Below are 26950 nucleotides of genomic sequence, written 5' to 3' on the forward strand. Positions count from 1 at the left end.
AGCCCGGTGCGGGCGCCCCGCTCCCGGCCCCGCTCCCGCTCCGATAGCGCCATGGACACATAGCCGCGGTGCCACGCAGGAAGGTAGGCAACAGTCCCCCCGTCTCCAGCCCGCGAGGGGAACGAGTCGCCGCCGCCCCGACTTCGCGGTGAGGCACGCGTGGCTGCGGTCAGGGAGCTCCCGGAGCTGTTTGCTGCCCGGTGGAGAAAGTTGTGCGGGTGTGTGTGGATGTCTGCGTGTCTGTGTCCCCTCGCAAAGCAGCTGCCAGGGACTTGCCCTCCCGGTCCCTCCCGGCTTTTTGTGGGTACCCAGTGCTGCTCCCCCTTCGCCCTCCGCGCCTCCGCCTTGCCCGGAGATGCTCGAGGAATTGATGTTTCTAGGATGGGATGTTTGAGCCCCTTCCCCAGCCTCCACAGACCACCCCCTACCATTCCCGATTTGGACCCCACTACCATGTGTCTGAAGGGTGTTTTCTGGAGAAAGACTGGAGTGCCAGGCAAAGCTCCCCCCTGGCAGGGCCCCCTCTTCTCCTGGGGGGTCCAGGGAAGAGCTGCTCCTAATTAGGAGAGGCGCTGAGAGAGGCGCTTTCCCATGCGCGGGCGCTGGCAGGGCTCTGCCTTGTCTCCCCTTGCTCCGCGATGCTGTCTCAATCCCAGCTTCTCTGTGCCAGTCACGATGAGTGCCCCCACCACCCTCACAGGCTGGCTGTGTCACCCACCAGGTCCCCTCCAAGCTCTGCCTCGGGGCTGGTGAAGGCCGTCAGAGATGCCCACGGGGCTCAGCTTGGCTTGGACATCACTGTCAGCACCTGTGACCCCACTGTGATGGGGCATGAGGATGCCTTGTGCTTGGTCCCCATGGATAAGAAACCCAGAGCTGAAACAGCTCACAGATGTGTTGCCATGCTCACAGAATGGTGTTGGACTGACTGACATACCAGTCATGTTGGTGGCATAGCCAGAGTTGAGACTTCTGGGGCTGCCCAAGGGCGTTGTATGCCAGGAGGTGACTGTCCCGTGTCTGGCTGTTGTTTGCAGGAGGAGGTAGCATGTTTGCACTCTATCTGTTTACAGGAGGGCAGGTTGCAGCAAGATTATGTGTGTGATGACATGAGGCACAGAGCATCTCAGCCTGGCACAGGGAGAGGAGCTTCACAGGGAGCTGGTGGAGGCCCTCCTGTGATAGGGACAAGGATGAGATATCGCCACAGGGCCCCCTCATCACCCATGCACCCTCTGCCCCACCAACCTGGCACTTCTAGAAACAAAAAGGGCAATATGTGCTCTCCAGAGAGCTGCAAACTGTCCTTGGCAGCCAAAGTGGGACTGGAGGTGGGGGACAGGGTCTAACTGGTGACTGCAGAGTTGTGTTCAGGGCTGGATGTCACCAACGGTGGGTGTAAAGGGTATGTGGTGTTCAGTAGGGTGGTGGGGAGGGCTCCCTGGAGGGTGCAGCTAACAGCAGAGCCTGCAGGAAAGTGAAAGAAAAGCAGCACTGGTCTTGTGCTTCCTATTCCAGGAAGAGGAACCTCACAGGGAGAGGAAAAGTTGACTTGATTATATCTAATAAGCCACTTTTTCCCTGTCCCAGCAAGCTGTCCCAGCAGCGGGGGGAGGAGGATGCTTGGCCCTGTTTGTGAAGGATGAATGAATGACTCACTGCGCAGCGAGTCTCCCCACCGTTCTCATCGTGGCAGCAGCAGCAGCAACAGCAGTTCCCCTTTGCAGCTGCTGGTTTTATCAGAAGCTGTCTTGCAGTGTGGGCTCACAGGCAGCCCACACCTGCAGCCCACACATGAAGTTGTCATGCCTACCCTCCCTTTCTCACACAGCTCACCTGGACCATCCTGAGTGGGGAAATCCTCATGGATGGCAACAGTGTGTGGTATCCTCACCTGCCATGAACTAGCTGAGCACTCAGTTCAAACCCTTTCTTTCCACTCTGCTCTTGTTCAAAGGCAACTCCAGGCTCTTCCTGCTCACAGAGGCCTCAACCTCCCTCTGGTTTCCTGCTGAATGTGTTCCTGGAGAGCTTATTCCCCTGTGGGTTTGTGCCAACATTGTGCTTTTCGTTCAAGACCTCTTCTCCCTCTCTGGTGTTTACCCTGCAATATTTATAGCTTCCTCAATAGGTTAAGCCAGCCAAAGGATTCTTGCCTCCTCTTCTCCTGTGGGCTTGGCTCTGGAGGAAAACCCCTTGGGAGATGCTTCCCACTGGAGGGGGCAGGTGCCAGCTTGTGTCTCTGATTTTCTCCCTTTGGAAAATTTTGGCATCTCTCACAGCTTGTTTCCCCTCCTCTTGTTTAGGCATGAAAGAGGGTGGCTCTGCCCCTGCCCAAGATACAGCCAAGGGCAACATTTGGGTGATATGGGAGCTCTTCCCTTATAGGCAACACACTGGGGCTTCAGCAACATTTGGGATGCTGATACAATGCCAGCATAAGGATTAGCCCTGGGATATCTGAGTTGGCTTGCTGGGATGTTTAGAGAGTTTTTGGTTTTTCTAAGTGTTCCTGTGGTTACAACAGCATCGCATGTGTGAAAATCACCAAATCTGTCTGGACAGAGATGCCATGACCTTACAACCTGAGTTTCCACCAGCAAATCTCTCTGCACCTCCCTGCGCAGTGGTTTTGTTCTCCCAGGTTTTGAAGGTGGGGAAGGGCACAGATGCCTTGCAGTTGTGGTAGAGTTTATTCCACCTTCCTGCAGGCTCTTCTCCAACAGTCAGATTCCCATGGACCATTTCCATGGAAAAAGAAAATTCCTCTGGAGATTAGTAGCAGGTTTGCAGTATTGGGGATCAGTGGGTAAATGGGAACTATCTCTCAAGTTTGGCTGCTTCCCAGGTCTCTGAGTCACCCTGGCATGGCATGGGATAGGATGAGCTTTGGGGTCATTTGAAAGGTCACAGCACCTGCAGTCCCTGGAGCATCTGGGTATAACTCTTCGGTATGTATGGATGGCTGGGCTGGAAGGTGCAATTCCTTCTCTTTAGTGGTGCAAGTCTGGGATGTAGCAAAAAAGTGCTCCTCCTACTCTGGTGTTTCCATCCAGGAAAAGAGGGACAAGAAATCTGTCAAGACCTGATTTGCCTCTGCCTTACCAGGACCACTCACTGTGGTCACATTGGTCACATCTGATCAGCACGGCTTGGGCTTGCTGCAGCAGGCATTGATCGTTGCTGAAAAGGCTTTTGAGGAATTTTGGAAGAGTCTGGGCAGGGGAAGATCACATCCACCTGCTCGTACATGTTTCCTTAAGATGCTTTTGTCGAGGACAAGGAGGCTGGAGGGACCTCAGGAGATCTGACATGGTCGGACATGGGGCTGTCCCATGCAGGTGACGATGGTGTGCATGCAGGCAAGACTGCATTGACCAGGAGAAGGGAGGATGCTGAAAGAACTTCGGAAATCAGCCTGTGGCTGCCCAGAAACTGCTCAGCTCTGGTCCATTCTTCTCAGTTTGAAGACAGCCAAAATAGAAACTGCCTAATGAAAATTGTTATTGACCCACAGAGATTGCCGTATAGGGAGAGGTGGAAAAGTTCAAGGCTCCATCATCTAATGAAATCCTTATGGTGAAAAGAAAATCATTTGGGCATCTTCTGGTTTATTTCACCTCCCAAAGTGAAAACAAGGCATACCAACCTTTGTTGAGAAGCCAGTGCTTACAACACACTGAGGGGAAGAAGCTACGAGCTTTGATGGACCATCATCTCTGCGGCTATTTGGGGAGGGTCTTCTGACCCATTGACTTTGAGAAATGTTGTGCTCAGTTAAGTGTCGTCCCACCTTTAGGAGCTCCAGACAGGGCTTGAAGCTGCTGCCTGCCATTCTGCTGGCAGCCTAAGGGATGTGAATGCCCTCACAGAAGACCATGTGAGAGGCAGTAGGGCTGGCACAGCATTCCTGGAGCCCCCGGGCTGGCGTGGCTGTGCCTGTCCAGCTGTTTCCTTTGCCGTCCTGTGCTTTCACCATCCCCTTCCTTTGGGACAGAAGGCTTTCATCCTGGCCAGACCATTAGTCCCATACGCACATCACAGTCCCTTTTTGATGAAGGTTGGCACAGGCATCAGTGCCTTTTGAATTCAGTAACATCATGAAAGGCTCAGTTCAGCCCTTACCTTCCTGCAAAAATAGACAGGGAAAACCAGAAAGGGCTGTCATGAAGGGTCTTCATTGTGGTCCGTCCCAGTGCTGTGCCAGTGTTACGACAGAGCTCATAACAGCTGTGCTGCAACAGCCCTGCAAAGGTCTCCAGGGATGGCCTGGCTGCAGTGGCCCAGCCTGATTTTGCGAAAACCACTGTCACGCAGGGTGCCCAGGCCAGCTGGCACCTCCCCAGACTTCTGTACAGGGCCAGGGCCAGCCCCCAGCTGCTAGGGAGGTCTGCAGGAGTCTTCATTTTCCATGAGTTTCGCCTGAGGCCTCAAGGCTTAGGAGGAGCTGGTGGACCCAACCAGCTATTGTTCCATCCTTGTCTTGCAAGGGCCAACACGCATCCCCAGGGGTTCCTCGGCGCTTCGGCTGCCTTTGATTTTTTTAGCTCCTGCAAGGCTCCCGCTGGGTTGTTTCATGGCTCCCTTGAGGATGCTCCACCCCATCCTGGCTTGGAGTTTTGCAGCTTCATGGCTGGAGCATGGCTGTGCCAGGGGAGGCATCTGTTTTCTTTGGCCTCCCTGATCCTGTGCCCAGCTCCATTTCCTCTCTCCAGCTGGGATTGTGCCCACAGTCCTTGCACCCCAGCATCCAAAAAACAGTGTGCATAGCAAGAAAGATGAGTACCTCCATTTCCTGTGCTGGCACAGGGAGCAGTCAGTGTGAGGGACTGGTCTCTTAGAGTATCTTGTAGACACAGGTCTTGATCTGATACACATCCACATTCCTCCTTCTGGAGTCTGCAGGTATGCACTGGGTTCTCTGGCAGCTCCTGAAGCAGGGGGGTTTGCCCTGGAGATGTGTTGGAGAGCTCTCCTCAGCAAGGCACTGAGACTTGGGCTTGGGGATATTTGGGAGGATGGTGAGATGCCCAAGCTCAGATCAAGCAGCAGTGGTGCTTATGCTGTGCCTGAGATGGATGGATGGATGAATGGATGGATGGATGAAGGACTTGAACAAGGCAAGGTCTGTGGACAAGCGCCCCTGGGGTGCTGCTGTAAGAATGGGATGGTGCTGGTGCAATGTGTCCTTCTGCATCCCCAAACTATGTCCCCATGAGGGTGCTTGCTCCAGTAGGGTACTTGATGGTGAGCCGTGCATGGAGAACTTTCTTCCTCCAGTGCCTGGAAAGGCCTCTGAGAGCTTTTTCCACTTATTTTCCCCACCTATCAACGGCAGAGGGACTGTGCAGGAGCATTTAACTCTCCTAGGATATGCGGGTATCCTCACCTTGCTGCTGGCGATGTGACTGATGCATCTCCATCAGCACGGCATTTCAGGGATGGCAGCAAACACCTCTCTACCATCCCTCACCACAACCAGAGGAGGGTGGAGCGGAGCCAGGGGTAGCATTTGTGGCCAGCTCTATGAATTTCCAATTACCAGCTTGCCTTGCCACTGTATGAGAGGTTCCTGCGCCTAATTTTTGGTGAAACGATCCATTTTTCTCAGTAATTTAATAGCGTGGGCAGGCTGCTTGCTGTCAGAGAGCCAGCAGCAAGCACCGAGGAGCCTGTGTGCTGGGCTGCCGGGCCAGAACCACCTTCCCTGGGCGACGCAAGAATGCTGACCTAATAGAAAAGACATCTAAAGAGGAGTTTTGGAGAGCAGCTCAGCTCATATTCAGCTCATGCACATGGCTGCTGGTTGTAACAGGACCTCTCCATGCTCCAGCACGTCCTGGGGACCAGCATGGGCAGTGGGGACATCCCTGATGGGAGCCGGGCACCAGGGTACAAACCATGCCAGCCATCAATTGGCACAGTAGTTGCTTTATTTTCTGCGAAAAAAGGTTGCTTCGGGGGTGCTGTCGCAAGTTGTGAAGCGAGGCTGGGTTCAGCGCCTGGCTGCAGTTCTCCCAGGCTGGAAAAGCCATGGCGTTTTGCTCTTGACATTTTCCAAATAAGATGTTTTGATTTATCCTTTTTATTTTTTTTCCAATTTATTTTATTCCCTGCCCCAAGGTAATGTTTGGAAGACAAATTTAGCTCGATTTAACTCAAACCTTTTTTAAAAAGTAAAACCACTGAAAACTAAACAAGGCCTATCATTTAGAACAAAATGTTTTGGTTTTCATTTTCCTTTTGGCATGAAAAACACAAACTTCATTTTTTTTTTCATTTTCCTCTTGACCTACAAACAATTTTACTATTTTCTTTTCTCCTCCTTGTTCATTCCCAAGACCACATTGTGCATTGTTGCCAGGGAACAGGCTAGCCCTGGTGCTGTTCCCAATGGGATGGGGGTCCCAGGGTGGGTGCTTCCCTGTGGAGACCAGAGGAATCTTGCAAAATCAAGCAGGAGCTGCTCTCCCTGCTGCCAACACTGACTCAGCTGGGAGCTCCTTGTGGATAAGGGAGGTCCCTGGTTGTGGGTCTGTTCCAGCTCTCTTAGGGGGATGTGAACCCCTGGGCAGGGCAGAGCTGTGCTGCGGGTGCTGTGCTCTGCTGCTGGACATCCCTACTGAGAAGGGTGAGCTCTGGCATTGCCTTCTCTCCTTGTTTATTCAGGTTTAAAATTAATCTGACCTTCCCCTGCTCAGACTTGTGCAAACACAGCACGTCCGTGGGCAGGGAGCTCCTGCCGGCCTGAGGGGAGCCCTCTGTGTACCCAGCTTGCAGCGTTACTGGCCCCTCTGGATCAGGTCCCCATGAGGATCCAGGTGCTGGGGGATGGTGGGGCTTCCTCCTGGCAAAGGCAGCTGTGGCCATCAATCAGTGCACGGTTAATCCTCCAGAGCTGCCAGAAGACTGGATCCAGTGTCCGGATCTGGCGTCTCTGAGCTGGGCAGGGGGTGGCTGCAATGCTTCCATCCCGGGCAGGAGCCTATGTACCAGAGCCAGCGATTGTTTCCCCAGCCTTGAACCCCTCCACTACCCGCAAACCCAACCCTACGTCTTCCATCATCTGCCAAATCTCAGCTCACCGGGCTGTCAGCCGGGCAGGGAGCAGGGAAGGGGTGATGGGGAGCAGCACCATCGCCAGACCTGCTGCAGAAGCAAACACCCGACTCATCCACCACCTGATTTTATTTTATTTTATTCCCCTCTCAGTGCCTCGCTGCATACCACAGCCGTGCTTTTTATAGCCCCCAGCTGCAGCCTCGGCGTGCTCCCAGCCAGCTCCCCGCCGCAGCCCTGCTCGCTCCATGCCAGCAGCCCAGGCCAGGGGGGGATGGACGACATTCCCGGGGTCCTTGTGGCGGTTCAGGGAGCGGAGAGCATGGGCTGCGGAGGAAGGCAGATAATTAAACCCTAACCCGGACCCGCGCTCCCGTGCCGGCGGAGGAGTTTAAAGAGCTGCGTTCGTCACCCCCCGTCGGAGTCGGCACGTGCCGCTTGCCAGGTCGAGGCCGAGTGCTGGTGGCCCGTCCCTCGCTGCCCCCTCTGCTGCTGCCCGGGGCTGGTTCCAGGCAGCCCAAGCCACCAGCTCCTTACATGAGCCAGCTTGCTCTGCTGGCTAGTGGAGGGGGTGCTGTGTCAGCAAGAGGGGTAGGCCCTCCAACCCCTCCACCCCCGATTGCCCCCCGGCCTCTGGCGGGTTTACAGAAGTTAGAGGGAGATTAGAGGTTCCTGCCCACTCCCCAGGAGCACTTTTATGAGCACCTGGGCCTCGCTGTTGCATTTCCACATACCACAGGCACTTCTACAGCTGGGATGCTGCTATGGGATCTGGAGCGAGGAGGAGATGAGGTATGAGGCTCTGCTACAGGCTGCATGCCTGGAGCATCCCTTTGCTGGGACGCGGGGTTTGCAGAGCGGAGGCGGCCGGCCAGCAGGCGAGAAGCGAGCATCCTCGCTGGGAAGCAGAGGGGGGGGCCCCCGGCGCCTCACTCCCCGGGCTTTCTCCAGACGTGATTTCACCACTGCGGGGAGGGAGCGCGGCCAAGGGACAGGCCCTGCTCGCCCCGACGGCACCCGGTTCGCTTGCCGGGGTGTTAGTCATTTGGGCCGTGGCTGGGCATGGGATGTGCCCCGGGTCCCCGTGGGGCAGGCGGACGGGGGCTTGGAGAGCCTGTACAGGGCAAAGGGAGAGGGATGGGGGCAGAGGTGGATGGATGGCGTGGGGGGGGCTTCCAGGCTCGCAGCCCAAAGTCCCCTCCGTACTAAGCTGGGAAGGGGGGCACAAGGCAGTGGTGAAGCCAGGTGTGTGCTGGGTATCTCCAGCTGGGCAGGTGGGCCAGAATGGAGCCACCCTTGCTGAGCTGATGCCTGCAACTGCTTCCCAGCCTTCTGCTGTGACTTTTCAGGGCTGGACATGGTAGCATGGAGGCAGAGGCGGTGCTGTGGAGGGGCAGCATCCTGCTTCCTGGATGGGTTTGGGGAGATATCCCAAGGAGACGGCTTCTCCAGAGGTTTGTGGGGTCCCTGGGAATGGGAAGAGCCCCATGGGACCCTGCCATGTGCCCCTTATTTTGCGTGGGCGCAGGGTGTTGGGTGCCTATGAATAATTTTAAGCCTTGACCAAAAGACCATCCAGTTTATTTTACTTCCAGCAGAGAGGCAGGGAGAGGCCAACCAGTGGAGTACTGGTGGTGTTGCCATGTGGCTCCTGCCAAATAGCTGGGGCCAGGCAGCCTTGGCTCCATGCAGGCAGGGCAGTGGACAAGGGAAAGCAGAGAGCTGCAGGGGTGACAAGGAAGTGATGTGCAGGGGTGGGTTTTACAGAAGAACAGCTGTAATGTTGACCCGGTATGGCTAACTGTAGAGGGGGACCCTCCCAAATCTGCTCCCTCCTGGAGACAATGAGTTTCAGTCCATGAGGGATGGGGTTTCGCTGACAGCACCTCAGCCCTTGGGCGAGCTGGGGGTGGCTGGGCTGGGCTGTGGGAAGGGGGAGCTGCTCATGCTGCCGGCCAGGTGCCGAGCATGATGGGAGAGGGGAAAGCCTCAGAGACTCGTTCTGAAACAAGGCTGCCCTTTTCTTCTACTTTACGACTGCATTTTAATATCCACAAACATCCCGCCCTCCCCAGGCTGCTGCCAGCAGAGCCTGCATCGCCTGCGCTTGGCCTGCCGAGAAACCCCAGCCAAACCCTGGGCCCCAGCACAGGGGAGAGGATTATTTTCCCCCCCTCTTTTTTTGTAAGATACGTTTTCTATAGCTCTAATTGGACGGGCTTGAGCCCTGGCCAAGGCAAACACACCTGGGGGAGCCTCACTTTACAGACCCCATCTGCTGTATCGGGGGCTCTGCTCCCCACACAGCCACTGCCTGGCCCCTTTGTAGGGGAGGGGGCTGCTGGGTTTGGGGGGGTGGGACCACTCCCACGCCAAACCACTGAGCAACCTCCGTGGAGGGGGAGAACCCAGCGAGGCGGCGCAGGGAGATGGTGCAGAGGCAGCAGGGGCACCCGGCAGAGCCCCGTCCCACAGCAAGATTCCAGCCCGGCGTGGAGCTGAGGTATCTCCCCCCTGCCAGTGCTGCTATGGTGGCACAGGGCTCTGCACCCACCAGGGTGGGGTGCTGTGGGTGGGAGATGCAGCAGGTACCAGCAATGTTTTACCTTCCTGGGGTGACAGCATGTTAATCAAGGGGTTGCAGTCCCCAAAATCTGCGTGTGCTCAGGGAAGGAGGATGTGGGGGTTCCCCAACATGTTGGGTTGTGTTTCGAGCTATAGGGCCACCTATCCGGTGAAGCCTATTCAGGGGCTGTTCTGGACAGCAGACAAGGGACATTAGCATGCCAGGCCACTCCAGTGGCTTGCATTTACATCCAGTTCCACTCTGGACTATGGTTTAGGTACTTCTTCCTGCAACCGTTGGCTTTTTTGGGGGCTTTTTAGCTGGGCTCTTCCCCTTCCAGTTGTCTTAGTATCTATCTCCAGTGCCCCCATCACCAACAGGTGGAGGAGTGCTGGCACCCTTATGCCATGGTCTCTTGGGTTTCACATCATGTCTGTACTTAGCCAAAGCCAAGAGAGCTGTTGGGGGTCTCTGCTTGACCTCACTGGGGTCCCACCTCTTCTGGGACCTGGGTGTATGCCCTGAGAGCACAATGTGCACCAAGGAGCAGCAGCGCACTCAGGTGGCACCTGCCACTTGGCTCATCCTGGAGTACATTTTGTCCTCCCTTGCACACACCATCTGCTAGGGGTGCGCAGGGCACAGTACCCCCACTCCATCCTGGGGCATGTAGGCAGCACACCTTACCTTCCCGGTCCGCCTGCCCGTGTGGTGACCCAGCGGCACTGAAGAGGCATCACTGCTGCAAAAAGCGCTCCTGGTGCTCGAGGTGCCACTGATTGCTCCCAGGAGGAGCTCTGGCACCCTCTGCACCTTCTCCCCTTCTGCCTGGTGCTAGAGAGATGCTGCCTGCAAAGAGAAATACTGTATTTTCTTGGGGTGCATTGCCACACATACCCCCCAGTGTATCCAAGTGCTTTGCACCAGCATTGCTGACTTGGAGCAATAAGAACTGAAGTGGCAGCTTAAAATAGAAAGGTAGGATCCAGCCTCACCAATGCCTGCTGTCTCACTTCAGATGAATGGGATGAGCTGTGGGGAAGGCTGGAATGTGCCTCTGTTCCCCTCTGGCCAGCCCACAGGATCTCCCTGTGCATGGGGAGAGCTTTGGGGCACAGCTGGAGCTGTGGCAGTGCACAGGGCAGCTCAAGCATTTAGTGAAGAATTTTGGAACTGTCTTGGCCTCCAGTCAGAGCAGGCTCCAACGGGAACATTTCGAAATTCTTTTGGATGAGGAAAATTCCATGGGCAGCCCCCCTCCAGAGAAAGTTTGGGATGGCTGAAATGTTTGGAGTTAGAGGCTGCTTGCTTTGTTTACTCTGAACTATAACGCTGGGGCTGGAGGGGGAATCCAAATGAAAAGAGACAATAGGAGCCTGTAAACAGAGCTGGGCCTGAGTGGGGCTGGGGCATCTCTCAAGCACTGGGAAAGGAGATGTGTCAGCACACTCACTGCATGGCCCTGCTTTCCCCCTCTTGGATACAGTCACACTTAATTTTTCAGAACTTGGCTGGGCTTTTTTCCCCTAGCAAAAAATGAGCTGAACGGTGTCTTTCCAGCCTTCTCAACTTAGGCAGGGCTCAGCCCTCATCCCCTGGCCCTGTACTACAGCCCCCATGTTTTCCCCTTCTTTCCACTTTTTTGCCACATTTCCATCTCCTTTTGGCTAGGGGACTGCAATCTGATTGGCTTAGCAAGAAGTGTGGTGTGGGGGAATGGATGCTGCCCCCAGTGAGGTATTTTCCCAGCCTCTGTTCCTGCTATGTGCCACACAACTAACTGCCTCCCCTAAGCTGCCTCCACGTAGCAAATTGGATGATCTTAGTGGTCTGTTCCAACCTTAGTTGTTCAATGATTCTATGAAAGCAGGTAAGGTTGACTGCAGGCTTGGAGAAGACAGGTCATGGTTATCCCACCAGGTGAAGGACACTGGCACCATTATCCCCATGTCACACAGTGTTGGGGGCCTGTAATTTCCATCCCCTAGCCCCTCTCCCACAGGGACACTGCTGGTGGTGTACAAAAGGTTAACGGGACACCCATTGCTGGTGGCTTTATTTGGGCCACCCCTTGGTGATGGCTTTATTTGACTGCCCAGGTGGTCCTTAATGACTCCTGAAATCCTTCTCTTGCCCAAAAGGGATTTTGTTTTTCAAAAGGAGTGGCAGCAAATTTCTAGCTAGGGAAGCATTTGTGTAAGGTGAGCTGTTTATTTTGGCCCTGCTGTGTTTTGGCTGACCCATGCGCCTTCATGCCTCAGGGATGGAGCTGAGCCTGATGGCTCTTGGGCTCTGGCCAGCTTTGGAGCAGGGCGAGGGAAGGGGGAGCATCACGTATGGGGGATGCTGTGGGGCCCCGCTCCTGATCCGAGTTCTCAGCCTCAGGCTGGAGTCCATCAGGAGCATCAGAGGGAGCTGAGTGTGCCTGGGGCATTCACAGGTATGTACATGTATGTCTGTCCTCTATCTTTATGGATGTGTGTGCTCCTGTATCAGCTCCAGGGCCAGTTTATGGGGGAACTTTGTTCTGGAAGATGCAGATGGTCCTGGGGGGGGGGCGGGCTACAGGCTGGTACCCGGCTGCTCTGCCGTACTGGGAGTTGCGTGTTCACTCAATTCTCTGCCAGCTTGTGCTGAGCCCAGGAGCAGAAAAATGTCCCAAATCCCAAAATGTTCCTGGGACAGGAAAAGCCTTTCCCGCCCTGCTGTAATCACAGGGTGGCTCAGCTCTCTGCTGGCGGGTCCCACCCGTGTCCCCAGATCCAGCACTGTGCCCATCCCTGTCCTGTAACCATGTGCCAAGGACAGTGGGGATGCAGCACCCCCTCCCACCAACTTCCATGCCTCCACCCTAAAAATAATCTCCAAGCTGTAAAGAAACTCTCCAGTACTACAGCTACAGTGCTGGTAGGTTTCTTTACGGCCGGGAGATTATTTTTAGGAATGTCTTTGGCACGTGGCTTCGGAGAGAAGAGTGTGGGGATGAGGGTGGAGAGGGGGGCGCCCCTTCTCTCCCTCCTTGGGATGCAAATGCTGCCAGCTGGCACAGTGTCAGGGCTGCTGGCTGCTAACAGAGCCCTCGCTGTTTTGGCCCTTGCCGATGCCTCCAGTTACAACCGGGAGCCAGAGACTTCTTCCCGCAGGATGGAGCAGAGGAGAGCGGAAATCAGGGCGTTGGGGTGAGAGTTTCCCAGCTGGGGTAAGAGCAGAGCCTGACCTCCATGGTGCTGCTGGCATGTTGAGGTGTGTAGGGTCCCCCAGCCCCAAGCACCAGGAACTGCTGACAGCTGCTGGCTCCACAGAGGAGATAGGTGACCCTTGGGTTATGGCAGAGTTTGAGCTTCGCTTTGGACACCAGTGGGACTGTGGTCAGCTGGGTATCACCAGTGGATGTTGGAAGGGCTTGGTCTAGTTTGGATGGAGATGGGCATTGTATCTGGCTGTGGTGGTAACTGGTTCGCTGGATGACGCTGAGGTTATCCTCGTGTTTGGGCTGAGTTGGGGTTAACTGCACACCAGGGTTGCATTTGGTTTAGCTCCACATTTGAACTGTGTAACCCCACGACTGTGGGGTTGTGCTGAGGTTAACTCTGTGTTTGAACTGAGCTGTGAGTTAACCCCACTCTTGAGCTGTGCCAAGTTCAACCCTGCATTAGCTTGGCATAACCATGTGTTTGACCTGTGCTAGGTCCAGCCTCACATTTTGGCTGAGCTGGGTTTAGCCCCAATCCTGGGCTGGGATAAGTTTAACAACACAGTTAGTCTGCACTGGATTTAATTCTCCTGGGCTGGGTGGAATTTAGTTCTCCTTCTGGGCTGTGGGGTATAATCCAATATTTGGGTTGCCCTGAGTTAAACCCTGCATCAGGACTGTACTGAGTTTAGTCCTATGTTCAGACTGTGCACAGGTCTTATGGGACTGCACTGGCCTCATAGGGAAAGACTCCAGCTGGTTTTACTGGTTTAACTGGGGTAATTCCAGTGTGCTGGAATTGCACTGGCTGCAGCTATGTATGTGTGTGTTTTGGCACAGGCCAAGATGGCATGGTACCCCACCCCCCCAGCAGGCATGGGGACCCATGCACCCCACAGAAGTGGTGCAGGGGAAAACAGCCCCTTTTGAGGTCCCCAAGGCACTGGGAGGACCTGGGGACAGCACTCAGAGCATCACTCCTGAAGTGCCCAAGGTGGACAAGATAGTGCCTCAGGTGCTGCTGGTGGTCCTGGAGATTGTGTGTGGCCCTGGTGGTGGTGGGGGGCATGCTTTCCTCCAGCACCCACTGCTGGGCTTTCTCTGGGCACCCAGGGAGGGTGCCAGCAGCATTTAGGGGACGGGGTGGCTGTCGCAGGGGATCACCCATCAGTGGAGTTGATGCTCCCCCCACAGGTACGCGTTCATGCACTGATGATGAAAGTCAGCAGTGCTGCAGGGCCTGGGCAGCTTGGCGGCCCCTGGGACATACTCAGACCATGTCATGGCTCCTCAGAGCGAGACGTGGTACTTCTGCAGGCCTGTCAGGTGCTGAGGGTTTAGTAAGGCACTGCTCCCAAGGCACATTTCCCCACAGGGAAAAAAGAGAGGGGAATTCCTGCGGCATTCTGCATTTCAGCATAGGACGTTTTTCCTACAGCAGTCACTGGCACAGAGGAGGGTTTGTGGCACAGGGCCAGGGATGCTCCCCCAGCTCAGGGGATGCTCAGAGTGGTGCCATCTCTGGGTCATTAGAGACAGCTTTGAGCCTCTGCCCATTGCTTTTTGCAGGTGGGTGACTCCATCGGGGCCTGGCACAGGGTAGGCAGAGCTGCCAAGTACTCTTGGGTTATTTGCCGTATCTCTGTTGCAGCAATGCTGCCCTCGACCACCATAGGAAGAGGTTAAGAGTCACCCCAACTTTCTGTGCTCGGTGGGGAGCATCACATGTCTCCACGCTGCTATCTGCAGCCTTGGGGCGCAGCGTCTTCTGCCTCGGTCCCTGTCCCCACCACCCCAGCTCTGTGTGCAGCCCTTTTGCTTTGAAGAGCAACTTCAAATGAAGTAAAACAAAAACAACAACAAAAAAAACACTAAGAAAACAAAACCCAATGTCTTTCAAAGCCCCGAGCACAATGGAAAGTTGGCTTCCCCCAGGAATCTATGCTGAGCTTTGCCAGGCCACGGCAGGACATGGCACAGAGCAGCTGTGCCAAGGGAACTGTCATACCCAACATGGACATTGGTGCTGGTGCACATGGCCATGATCTTGAGGGAAATTTTGGCTTACAGGACTTCAGTTTGCATGCAGGAAGGGACTTATGTCAGTATTTCTCCCCACCACTGCTCAAAAAACTTTTGCATGAGTCAAATGGTGCCCAGCAGAACAGCAGGATCAGGGAGGGATGGAGAGCAACACCTTGCATTTCTGGCTCACATCCATGGGGGCCAGAGGCTGCCTGGTCACGCTGGCCATGCCAGTGGACAGACAGGAGCATCCCATGTGGAGGGAGCAGGGTCCAGCACTGCTGCCCTTCCTACCAGGACCAAACCATGCCCCGAGGCTCAGTTGGGTCCCTCTGCTCTGGCTGTGGCAACGGGATGTCTCCCAGCCCTGGGCTGGCAGCAGGCATCTCTGTGGCCAGGATTAGCATGAAGGGAGGAAGAAAAGCTTTGATTGTTTCCTCTGTCCCGGCTCAGCTCCAGGACCACTGTGCTGGGACTCTGTGTCCCCAGAATGTGTCACTGCTGGTGCAAGCATCAAGGGATGTTTTCTCTGCCTGTGTGCCCATCTGTGGGGGTGTGGAGGCACCAAGGAAGGTAGGCCTGGCTGCTCATGTGCTTGTGTTCATTTGCACACCTGTTTTTCCCTTGGCCAGGGAGTTTGGTGGCAGAAAATAAGGGGATCCTTTCTGGGCAGGCTGTCATGTAGCACCTGGCCCGCTGCCCTGCTTCTGCACCTTGGGCAGACAAGGGCTCTGGGTCTTCCTACAGCTCTGTGGCTCTTTCCCCTTTTGTTTGTGGCCTTTGGGCATGCAAGGAAGGGCTTGCCTTGCTGCTTCTCTCTGCAGTGACACTCTGTCCCCAGGGATCTTTTTTGGCAGTGCTCATGTGGGTCATTTACTGATGCAGTGTGTGTTTGGAGGGGCTCAGTGCTGCCTTCTCGCACTGCACTGGCAGGGCTGCCCCTCTGAGGCAGGGGAGCTCATGGGGTGCTGGGGTGAGGATGGGGAGCTCTGGGAGAACCCTGGGACAAAGGGTGATGAAGGGTGGAAGATGTGGACTGGCTGTCAGGATGAGCAGTGTTAAGGTGAGGTTTAGGGACCACTAGGGTTAGGGTCTAGGTTAGTGGTCCCTAACTAAACTTAACCACTAAGGTTATTATGGAGACGGGCTGGATACCCTCCGCAGTGTTTGAATGAAAAACCAGGGTTGTCAGGAGAAGAAATTATTTTATTTTATTTTATTTTATTTTATTTTATTTTATTTTATTTTATTTTATTTTATTTTATTTTATTTTATTGCTATTTTTCTCTCAGTATATTAACACACTTTGCCTTCTTCCTGACACACACACATACACCCACTCCTCTTCCCCCTCCCCCCTGAACTATTCCTTCACTCTGGCCCACGTGGTTTTTGGAGTTATTTTTGGTCGCTGGTTTTAAGACAAAATACACTCCTTTTTGTCTTCTTTTTTTTTTTTTTTTTTTTTTTTTTTCCTTATTCCATAACCAAAATATCTTACTTTCAGGCCAAATGTTCCTAGTTACTTACCAGCATAGTTTTGGCAGAGACCTTTTGACTGATACTTCTTGGGAACATTTCTAGGGTGGTTTGGTAGGAAAAGCTTATGACAGTCTCATGAAATTATTTACATTCAGAGCTTGTGTTTGAGGCTGCCTGGCATGCTCAGAACAGGGTTGATGTGGGGTGCCGCACGCCTCCCCCCTGCAGCACATTGCCGTGTAGCTCTTGTTTCCTTCACCAGGCGGTTTGGTCTGTGGCCATGGGCAGTCATCCACAGGAGGGGAACAGGCTGCTGCTCTGGGGTGCTTTTGCTGGGTTGCAGCATCCCTCCCTCCAGTCTCTCAGCTGTTGAACCCTGGGGAACACAGATTTATGCCTACAGATTTATGCCTGCTCTTGGGGCTTACAAGGGACCTCACTGCCTTATGTGCCCTCGGCCCTTGCCTGCAGTTGGGAGCAGAGCCCAACAGTGTGGGTGTAAATAAACAGGCCTGTCCAGTTGTGAGGGGGGTCTTCTAGGGAGAAATTATTAATTTCTGACTGACAGAGACCATGTGGCACTCGTGGTAGGGTTAGTGTGATGCTGGCCAGGTTGGATACCTTGGGGTGATGCTTGCTGGCACAGACAGGCTGATGGGGCTGGGATGGACAGGGTGACACTGGCTGATATGTCTTGCTGATGCAGGACTCTGCAGGTGGGTCCAGATGCTTTAGGGTCATGCTCGCTGGCACTGAAAGGGTGCTGGCTGGGTTGGATATCGTAGAGCACTGCTGGCTGCAATGGACAGGGTGATGGTGGTAGGACCAGGCAGCGCTGGCTGTGGGTGACGCCGGCTGATGTACCCACAGTGGTGTAGGTTGGGATGGAAAAAGTGATGCTGGCAGGGAGACTCCAGTCTGTGGCAGGGGTTGACCCATGAAGAGCTGGGTGCACATCCCTGACTGCATCCCCTGCTCCTCTCATTGGTGATCACTGAGTGGGAGGAAGGGATTTCAGCACCATTCTCCCACAAATGGAGAAGTACCTGGACCAATCTCACAGTGGATGCAGGCATGGGCAGTGATGTGAGTCTTGGTACAACCTGAGCTGTCACAGCCCTGCTCTCTCTGACTGTGTGAGTCTGTTTAGATCCAACTGCTGTCACCTGCCATGTAAATACGGGCCAGAATTTCTCCTTGGTCCCTTCCCACCCCAACTGCACATGTACAGGTCTCTGGACCACCCTGGGACTGGGAGCCAGCCAAGGATCCCAGCACAGGATTGCAATGGCAAAGAGCCCTTAATCCCACACAGCTCCAAGCTCCTGGTCAATCTTTGCCTCCTGCATCCCTGCTCCAGGCATGGGAACTCCTCAGCAGCCAGGAATCTGCTGTGATTGTGGCACAGACACTGCCAGATGTCCCAGCTGGGGTCCCGGGATTCAGTCCTTGTTCTGTCCCCAGCAGGTCGTGATGAGATGAGAGGGGGATGAAGAATCCTGCCCTGCAGGAATGCTGTGGTCTGTGGACTATATCAGCTGCCCCATTGCAGGGAATAACACTCTCTCCTCCCCATCTCTGCCTCTTCCAGATGCACAGTTCCATCTCAGGTCTGGGCAGGGTGATGGTGTTCCTTGCAGCAGCCCTGGCATCAGCCTCCTTTGCAATCCCTGAAGACTGGGGAGAGGAAGGTGAGACCCTCACCAAGTGCCCCCATACAGAACCCCCCCACCATGTCCCAGGCATGAGGATCCTCAGGGCACCCCATTTCCCCCAGACAGGAGCAGACCTACCAGGGCTACATGAAACACAGCCCTACATCCTAAAGTGATGGCCAGCCTGTATTTCTGCTCGCTGCCCAGCCCAACTGGGATGAGTCCTTACTTGTCCCCTGTGGTGGTACCTGCATGAAGCAAGGCCCCATAGCCAGTGCCCACTGTGGAATACAACCCCAGGGACTCCCCACCTGCATCCCCAGCTATGGGGTGGCATGGAGTGCTAACACCCACCTGGGATGTGTGTCCCTCCAGGCGTGCAGTATGGACAGCTGGGGACAGACGTGACCCTGTCATGCCCTGGTGTCCGTGCCAGGTAAGTCTTCCGTGCACATCAAGGGGTCTATCCAATGGGATGGTTTATGGGGTGGGCCTGGGCATCCCTGTCCTCTAATGCAGCCTGCCTGGTCTCTCCTCCTCAGCTCACCAGTGCAATGGAGACGAGCAGGTGCCACGGCACTGCCAGAGGGCTCAGCCATCCAGCAGGGATCTCTGGTGCTGCCAAGCGCTAGCTTGGCCCTCATGGGGACATACAGCTGCCATGGTGAGGACGGTGGCCTCCTGCATACTGTGTCCCTGCGCCTGGGGCGTGAGTATCTTGTCGTTTAGCTGGGCTGTTCTAGGGGGAGTGTGGTGCCTGCACCCCTGTCAGGGGCTTGACATAAGGGGGCTTGGTGTTGACACAGGCATCCCTGTGTGCTGGATGGGCTGCGGGATGGGGGACTCCTCACTGATTGCTGTTTCTTCTGGACCCCAGACCTGCCTGGAGTCCCCTTTGTGTCCTGCAGAGCATCTGATTATGAGAATTTCTCTTGCTCCTGGACCTCCAGTGTGGAGACCTTTCTCCCCACCAGATACATCACCACATACAGGTGAAGTATCCCCACAAGGCATGGATTTGGCTTGTTATGGTGTGAGCTCTGGGTTACAGCCAAGGATAACCACCAAATCCATCTGGCCATCCCATGCATGCCCTGGGTTCACCTCATGCTCCAAGGACCATGCTACACCCCAGAGCAGGTCCTGTCTTGGGGTGAGCAGAGCACCAAGCATTTGCTTGCTCTCAGTGGGGGTCTCAATAGCACTGGGGGCCTGGCACAGGCAGGCCCCCTCCCTGCTGACAGTTCTTCCAGCACCAGAGGGGAAAATAAAAGAGAAGCAGGTCATCTGCAAGCCTCCACACTCTGCTCTGGCATGCTTTGGGATGAAAGGAACCCTGACAGCATTGCTTGCTTCTAATTATCCCTGCAAGCCAAATTAGCAGGAGGCTTTGAAGTCCAGTGGAGCTCATGAAGCACAGCCCTGCTGAAAGCTGCAGGAGCCTGGGGCTTCGTGGGGAGGGGGCTGAGTGGAGCATCAGGGGCTCCACAGGGAGGAGGAGTGAAAGCATGGGATTTAGGGGGCTTTAGGGGGAGTGTGAAGCCAGGCTCTGGGGAGCTGCTTCTATCAGTGTCTCTGTGTCTTTGCTGCTGAGTGATGAAATCCCAGGCAGGAAAAGGTGTCCCATTTCTTTTCCCTGGGATGCCCAGCTCCTGCTGCCAGGCTGTTCACGAGAAGAGCTGGACATGGTTTTAGCTCTGTCTCCCATGCTGTCACATGTGTATGTATGTCAGCATGGGAGTGTGGGGCTGCTTTGCAGTGTGGACTTCTGTCCGTCCTTTGGGTCATAGTGGGGTTCACTTTGTGCTGCCCCCTCATCCTAATCATCTGCTTTTCCATCCGTCTCCATGGCAGGAAGAAATCCCTGACAGGCGAAGAAAAGCGGAGGTAGGACTAACTTCCACCCTGCTCCTGCACGCTAGGGACTGACCCCCATCCCAAAGGCTCTGCTGCTGTCTTCAGCAGGGACCCCAAAGCAAGAGCTGGGGGTCTCCATCAGGGAACCAACTAATTCCCAGCTACCCTGGGAGTCCAGGACAAGGGTTTGCCTCAGGGAGAGACCTTCCCAGGCAGAGTGTGGAGCTGGGATGATGGTCCCTTCTGTCATGCTCAGAGGGATATGCCTGACTCTGGAAGGGTGAGGCAGCTGAGACAGAGGGCCTGCCTTCTCCACCAGGGTCTTGGCATGGAGGTCTCCCATGGCACCTCCTTGGCAGCATTTGGAAACTGCGTGGTGGGTGGGTAGGACTTGTCACCACCCTGCCTCCCTGTCTGCAGGAACAAGAACGGGCACGTGGGGCTGTGCCTGCAGGATCCATCCCGCCCCGGTTCCTGCACTGTCCACAGGTCAGAGTTCTGGAGTTCCTACCGCCTGAACATCACCGAGCTGAACCCCCTGGGCTTCAGCTACCGCCTTCTTGATGTCACCATGCAGGCCATCAGTGAGTCCCCATACATCTGTCTGTCTCTCCCTACTGTTTGTCCATCTCTGGGAAGTTAACTGTGGGTGGTGATGGGGAACCCTACACCCCTGTGCATGGCAGTGTGGGGTGACAGGGGCTTCCTGTCCTTTCCCACACAGTTAAGCCAGACCCTCCGGAGGACTTGGTGGTGGAGCCCATCCCCCTGGCCCCGCGGCGACTCCATGTGAGCTGGAAGTACCCTTCCTCCTGGCCAAGGGAACCCCACTTCCAGCTGAGGTTTCGGCTCCAGTACCGACCCGTCATCCACCGTTCCTGGTCCGTGGTAAGTATGCAAGGAAAGGCGGGGCCAGCACATGAGCAGCATGTGCATGGGGCCAGGAAGGGTAGTGAGGGATGCCCCTGCCTGCCCCACAGCTCCCCTCTGCTTGGCACAGGTAGAGACAGTGAATCTTTCTGCGGTTATCACGGATGCCTTCGCCGGGCTGGAGCATGTGGTCCAAGTCAGTGCCAAGGATTTCCTGGATGCGGGGAATTGGAGCGAGTGGAGTCCTGAGGCCCGGGCAACACCAGTCAGAGGTGAGAGTGGGACGGCTGCATCCCCCAGCAGCCCACCACTTTGTGCCATCCCTCCCCAAAGTTCCTCCAGAATCCTGAACTGCCCTCTTCAGTCCCTTCCCCATGGCACTCATTCTCCCAAATATCAGCCAGATTGAGTCGCAGTTCCAGGGCCACTTAAGGTTGGGAGGCAGAGCTGCAGGAGGACAAAATATCTCCCAGCCCATGTCAGCCTGTAGCTGTGCTGATGCCATTTGGGGATTGCCCCCCACAGGCTTGGGACAGAGTGGGCCTTCCAAAGCACCATTAGCACCTCAGTGACACACTTGGGCTCATGGGACCTCTGGGGCACAAAGATACCCTTCCATGCTCCTCTCTCTGGGGTGCTGCATTATGCTTTTGGTCAGTGTTTTCATCCCTTCTGTCCTTCCAGACCTGGCCTCCACAGCAAGTGAAGAAACCACTACAGATGCCAGACTGGAGAGCCTGGCTGAGGAGCCCTCCAAGGCTCCCAACCCTGAGCCCATCAGTGAGTGGGGCTAGGGGTGGTGGGCAGGAATGCCATGTGTGTGGCTGAGACTAATGGGAAAGGTCTCACCCCAAGCCTGGGTGTGGCTGAGCTGCTTTAGTGTCCAGGAGCTTGCCATAGGGTTCCCCAGGTGCTGGGGACTGTGGCATCCCTCAGCTGTGACAGTCTCTCTTGTCCCAGATCACAGTGACCCCTTGGAGAAGATGGCCGTCATGGTGTCCCTTGGGGTCTTTGCTTTCTTCATCCTGGCTGCTGTTCTTGTCATCACTATCCTCATCTGGTAGGCTGGGTTTTGAGAAGGAGCTGTTTGATTGCTGTCCCCCAATCCTATCCTGAACCCTCAGCATGGAGTGCCCTGTTATCCCCCAGCCCTGCCCTGGGATCCCTGCCAAAACACACTTGATGCCCCTTAGGGTAGTTTATGCTCCCCTTGCCCCTGTGCCACATCTATGCCTCTTCCCAGCACACCCATTACTGCCCAGCCTGCCTGGGCTCTTTCTAACAACCCCAGATCCAAGGGACCTTTCTCTGAATCCCCTCAAGATGCTGCTCCTTCTAATATCCTCCCAAAGGCTCCTGCTGGGGAGTCTCATGCTCCAGAGTCAGCACAGACATCCATCCATGTGCCTTTGCTCCCTGGGAATCCTGTCCCTGGGTCCCCTCTCATCCTGCCACCATGGGATTTCCCTGCTGTGCTCTGGCTCTGCTGTCAGTCCCTGTTCCCATCCCAGTCCTGTTCTGTCTGCTGACCAGTTCCTGCTGTAGCCCTGGAGCTGACCCACTGGAGAGGTTAAGCTGAGCTGGGCACAGTTGGGCACAGCTGGATGGAAGCACAGCAGGATCACTGGAAATGTGGGCAATCCCAATGCTCAGGGAGGCTGCTTGGGGTCTTCAGCCACCATTGATCTCATCTCCAGGCTCCGGGTGAGGAAACATGGCAAGGACAAGACCAAACCAAGCTTTTTGGTTGCTGCCACCCACTTGAAGGCACTACCAAGTGAGTCGGGGTGCAGGGTGGGGAATGGGGGGAAATGTGGGGCAGGGAGTGTGGAGCATGGGGCAGGTCACTGTCTCCAGTGTCCCACTTGACCCCCTGTCCTCTCTCTCGGCAGAAGCTCAGATCCTGTAGTGAGCCCTGGCTGATCCCTGCTCCCTGTACCCGCTTGCCCATGCGTGGGACTTGATGCCACTGCTGGCCCCCAAGGACCCCACGCCTCCTGGGTCATCCCACAGCTGTGGACATTGCCGAAGCCCCCAACACCCTGGGGTTGCAGGATGGATCCTAAGGAGAGAGGCTCTGCTCTCAGAAGCGTTAGACTGCCTGAGCCCGCCAGGAGCCAGCTGGAGTCACTTCAGGCTCAGGGTGACATGCCAGCTCCACCTCCGAGCGCTGCTAAACAAATGGGGATAAGATACTGAGCCAGCCCCACTTCACTGCCTAGTGTTGAGGGGGACCATGGGTGTAGATTCCGGGGGGTGCCGGGCATCAGTGCCGGGCCAAGGGATGCTGATCCCTACCTGTCACCCCCCACCAGCTGCCAGCAGGTGGAAGAGAACACCTCCTGCCCCTTCCCTCTGCCCCAATCCCCTGTGCTGTGGCTGGATGGAGCAGCGATGCCAATAAAGGGGATATGCCAATGCTATCATTGGCACTGTCCAGGCAAAACCTCCTTGCAGATGATGCTGGGCCAAGGGAAGGGTGAATGCCAGCTTGGGAATAGTCGTTGCAGGAGGTGCATAGGCAGCAGGGCTGCCTCCCAAACTCTTCAGGCCTCTCCCCAGGTGCCTGGAGGGGCTGAGAGAGACCCATGCTGAGGCTAAGTGTCAAAAGAGGATTCAGACAGGCAGCTGTGTGGGACATCTGCCCTGCCTTCACCAGCATGACAGCTGAGAGAGGACCCTTTGCACAGCCCCCCTTGTCCTGCATGTGGCCCCCTTGCTGCAGCTCAATCCAGCCCTTCTAATGGCTTCCATGTGTTGGCACCTTCCGACCCTGGTGCTCAGTGCCAGCAGCCCAACGAGATCCAGATGGAGCTGGGTGGAAATTCAGACTGTGGCAACGCATGGAGCACAGGGAGCAGAGCCAGTGCAGGGTGGGGACCCACCTGGGTCCTGGGGTTGCCCATGAACCCATGATGCAGAGGGTGCCTGGACTGGGGCACCCACAAAGGGTCCTTGTGTGGACTGAGTTGGAGGGAACTAGGGCAGGCTGTGCCTTTTGCAGTGTGTTGTGTGCCCACAGGCTCCCTGCTGCTCTCACTGGGTGCCCTGGTTGTGGGGTCATGGGGGGTCTCCATGACTGGCTCTGTGGGGTTGCAGCTCCTCACTGTCCCTTATGAGCACAGACACGCTGAATAAGAGAGCTGGGGGTCAGCCCTCTATCTGCAGTTTGCTACTGGCATGGCACTATCCCTGGACCAGAGTAGAGCTCTCCATGGGGCAGGTAAGGCAGGTAACCAAGCTGAGGAGGTATAAGGAGCCAGATATTGCCTGGACTTCCAGGCTCAGCAGCCAGATGACCTCTGTATCCCATAGCTTGACAGCTCCAGCTGTATCACACTGCCATCACCTGCTCGGCTCTGGTCCCCAGCGTCCAACCCAACCAATACACATTCTAATGTGTCACATAGTCGCCCTTGTCTTGCCATGGTCACTCTTGTTTCTTGTCAGTCCCCAGCATGGCATGAGCAGCCTTTACCATTGAAAACCTCCTCTTACCACCACCAGATCCCATTCCTCTGCCACTGTGGAAGGGATCAAGGCAGTGGTTGTCCAGAGATGCTGTGAAACATAGGTGACGTACATCCCATAGCTGTGGCTCCAGTGTTTGCAAACAACTCAGTAATTTCCCAGAATCTGGTGCTGGTTTACAGACTGATGCCTGCTTAAGATGTAGCAGCACAGCAGCCCGAAAATGGGAGACAGCAGCTCTGGCCCCCGTGTTCTGCCTGCTTTCAAACCCCAGAAAGTCCAGGCATGTTCTAAATAGAAATTTGTTGCTGCTTGCTGGGGAACCCATAGATCTGTTGTCCCCTTGTGCCAAGCCCTGTGTCATCTTCCTTAGCTGGGTCTTGCCTGGCCAGGCAGTAGAGACACCCAGTTCTGGTGACCAGGGCAGCCTGAGGGCAGGAGAGGTCATCATCACAGTATCCTGCTGCCCATAGCCCTGGAGGGTAACCCTTTTCCTTTCTGATGTAGGGAGTCATGACCTGCCATCCATTTGGCAGGCAGGGGTCTGAATGCCCCCACAAAGCCCTGCCTGCCTGCACTGCAGCTTCCAGCTGGGATGCCCTATGGTTCAGCTCCCTGCCCCAGCAGCCTGTAAATGTGACATATGGGCCTTGAGGACCCAAAGGAAACAGCAAATTCTGTGCTTTGGGGAATAAAGATGCCTGGTGCTGGGTGCTGCTCTCCCCGTTGCCAGAGGGGAAGATGCACTGGTGCTGGACATGGGTAAATGACTTTCCAGTGGACTGAGAAGATGCAAGGGGAGGGCTGGGGTGAGCAGCAATCTGGAATAAAGGAGAGGGATCCAGATGCCAAAATCAACTTTGTCTTCAAGCTGTGGAGAAGAAAAACAGGAAGGGACCATGAGACCAGTCCCAGTGCAGGCACCTCCCTGTCCCACTGTGGGGCCAGGGCACTTCCTCCAGGCTTGGGCTCTCTGGTGGTTTGTGCAGCCACTGAGTGAGCAGGAGGCTTCCTGCTGCAGGCTGGAGTCCTGCCTGGACGCACCCTGCCCCAAATAGGCAGAGACACATCTAAACTTGCCTTTGCTGCCATATCCCACCCTCCCCAGGGTAGATGCTGTGCCAAGATCACCAGGGGAGCTGGTAGGAGCCAGGCCTGGGGATGCTGAGAATGTGCCAGGTCAAAGAAGCCCATGGTCTGCATCCACGTGAGACAGGGATGGGTCCAGCTTCCTGGCCTGGAACAGGGATCAGCCCAAGCCCAGCAGGAAAAAAGTGCAGGAGAATATGGCCTGGGATACTCTTGGTTTAAAAAATTTGCATCAGCCAATGCTACATGCCAGGAAAGGTGCCCAGCACTGAGACACAGAGACATCCATATCCATTGTCTTCATCTCACACAGGGTGGCCAGATCATGTCTTAGGCAGGGGCTTGTTTGGGAAATCTATAGCTTTGGCAAAAGCCTTTTCAGCAGGGCACTGGTTGTGGGCAGTTGTGCAGCACTGCCTGGGCTGTTTGACTGCCACCCTGCCAAATTTCTGAGCTAGCCCTCAGGACTAGCCTCCTCCTCTTCCTGCCTCACTGCCAGGATCAGCCCGCATTTTGCAGGGGAGGAAGCAAGTTGCACAGGACTGTGAAGCAAAACAGTCTCAACTTACCTCTCATGGCTGCTTCTGCTTCCTTCCAAGCCAAATCCTGAGCCAAGGAAAGAAGTAAAAGCAGCTTCATCAGAATAGCCATGAAACATACATCTGTACATATCATGAGATGATGTAGAGAGCAAAGGGTACATAAACAGTCAGTGGTTCAGCTGGGAGGGAAGGATGCATGGATTGAGGGAAGGAGACATGTGGATGTTTATATGGGTGTGTGGATCAGTTTTCACAGGGAGGAAGGGATAGATGAATGTATAGATTAATGTCTGGATAGGTAGTTTGTCAGTTCCATCCTAAGCATCAAAGATGCTCACTCAGCAGGGGCAGCCTTGTGAAGAAGGATGAGAGGCCATGGGCAGAGAGCAAGGACTGTGTTTGGTGACCTATGCACCCAGTCCTCATATAAATGACATCACAGCTGACATGAGGAGACAACTGTCACCAGCACAGGTCCTGAGAGTACTGGGGAGAATGGGGGCCATCTCCAGAGGGACTGCATCCCCCTCAGGAGCCACTTCCATCTCACACTGCCCAGACAATGAGAGTAGGAACAGCAGGAACTATGCCCAGAGACACAGTGAATCCAAACATGAATGCTTTAAGAGTGTAGTGCTGAACATTCATCCTGACCATAGCTTTCATCTCACCTGCATGTGGATACCTCTTCCTGGGAACTTGCTAGAGATCCAAGCACTCAACCCATTAGAGACCCCTGCAATCCCCCATACTCCCTCTTCTACATCTGCCTCCCTTTCTAGCTGCCACAGGCCTGAAAATTCTTTGCTCTTCTTTCCTGAAAGAGAAGAGGAGACATCACCTCCCCGGCCAAATGTGGAGAAGGGAGAGATCTGAGACATCTCCTCTTGCTGCTGCATTGTCAGCTTCTCCCTCTGGAAATGGGCTGTTTCTTTGCTTGCTGGGGCTGGCCCCCACCCTGCCTCCAGGATGCTTTTGGTCTTTCACAGATGGGAAATGTCAAGCACCTGCCACCAAGGTGCTGGGAGGCAACAGCCAGCAACACAGCTCTGCCCAAGCACTGCTGCTTGTGATTTCTTGGGAAATGGCTGGTCTCTGCTCCAAGCAGCAGCAGCAGCCCACAGTTTTTCTGCTAGCTTTT

The 26950-nt window shown here is 55.2% G+C and overlaps 1 protein-coding gene and 1 long non-coding RNA gene across 2 annotated transcripts; one reads left to right on the forward strand and one right to left on the reverse strand.

Annotated features, from left to right (window-relative positions):
• Positions 1 to 26935, forward strand: IL11RA (interleukin 11 receptor subunit alpha). The gene is made up of 13 exons (XM_066180950.1): positions 1 to 83; positions 17917 to 18016; positions 18356 to 18416; positions 18523 to 18689; positions 18858 to 18972; positions 19835 to 19867; positions 20258 to 20421; positions 20562 to 20725; positions 20838 to 20979; positions 21392 to 21487; positions 21668 to 21767; positions 22405 to 22484; positions 22600 to 26935. The coding sequence occupies exons 2-13, from the start codon at positions 17917 to 17919 to the stop codon at positions 22614 to 22616; spliced, it is 1239 nt and encodes a 412-aa protein (XP_066037047.1). The 5' UTR covers positions 1 to 83; the 3' UTR covers positions 22617 to 26935.
• LOC136288806 (uncharacterized) lies at positions 7210 to 10729 on the reverse strand. The gene is made up of 3 exons (XR_010720591.1): positions 10621 to 10729; positions 10313 to 10474; positions 7210 to 7386 (listed from the first exon to the last, which is right to left on the reverse strand). It is a non-coding gene; the product is annotated as an uncharacterized lncRNA (long non-coding RNA).
• Positions 26936 to 26950: the final 15 nt, after the last annotated feature.

Source organism: Chamaea fasciata, unplaced genomic scaffold (assembly GCF_029207755.1).
Source record: "Chamaea fasciata isolate MVZ Bird 193981 ecotype frontalis unplaced genomic scaffold, bChaFas1.0.hap1 SCAF_4, whole genome shotgun sequence".
NCBI classification, from domain to species: Eukaryota; Metazoa; Chordata; class Aves; order Passeriformes; family Sylviidae; genus Chamaea; species Chamaea fasciata.

Bases quoted from the DNA above. Each gene is read 5' to 3' on its own strand.
- IL11RA (XM_066180950.1), top strand. From the start codon at position 17,917: ATGCACAGTTCCATCTCAGGTCTGGGCAGGGTGATGGTGTTCCTTGCA. The intron at 18,017-18,355 runs GTGAGACCCTCA...GTGTCCCTCCAG, and splicing joins TGAAGACTGGGGAGAGGAAG to GCGTGCAGTATGGACAGCTG. The intron at 18,417-18,522 runs GTAAGTCTTCCG...TCTCCTCCTCAG, and splicing joins TGCCCTGGTGTCCGTGCCAG to CTCACCAGTGCAATGGAGAC.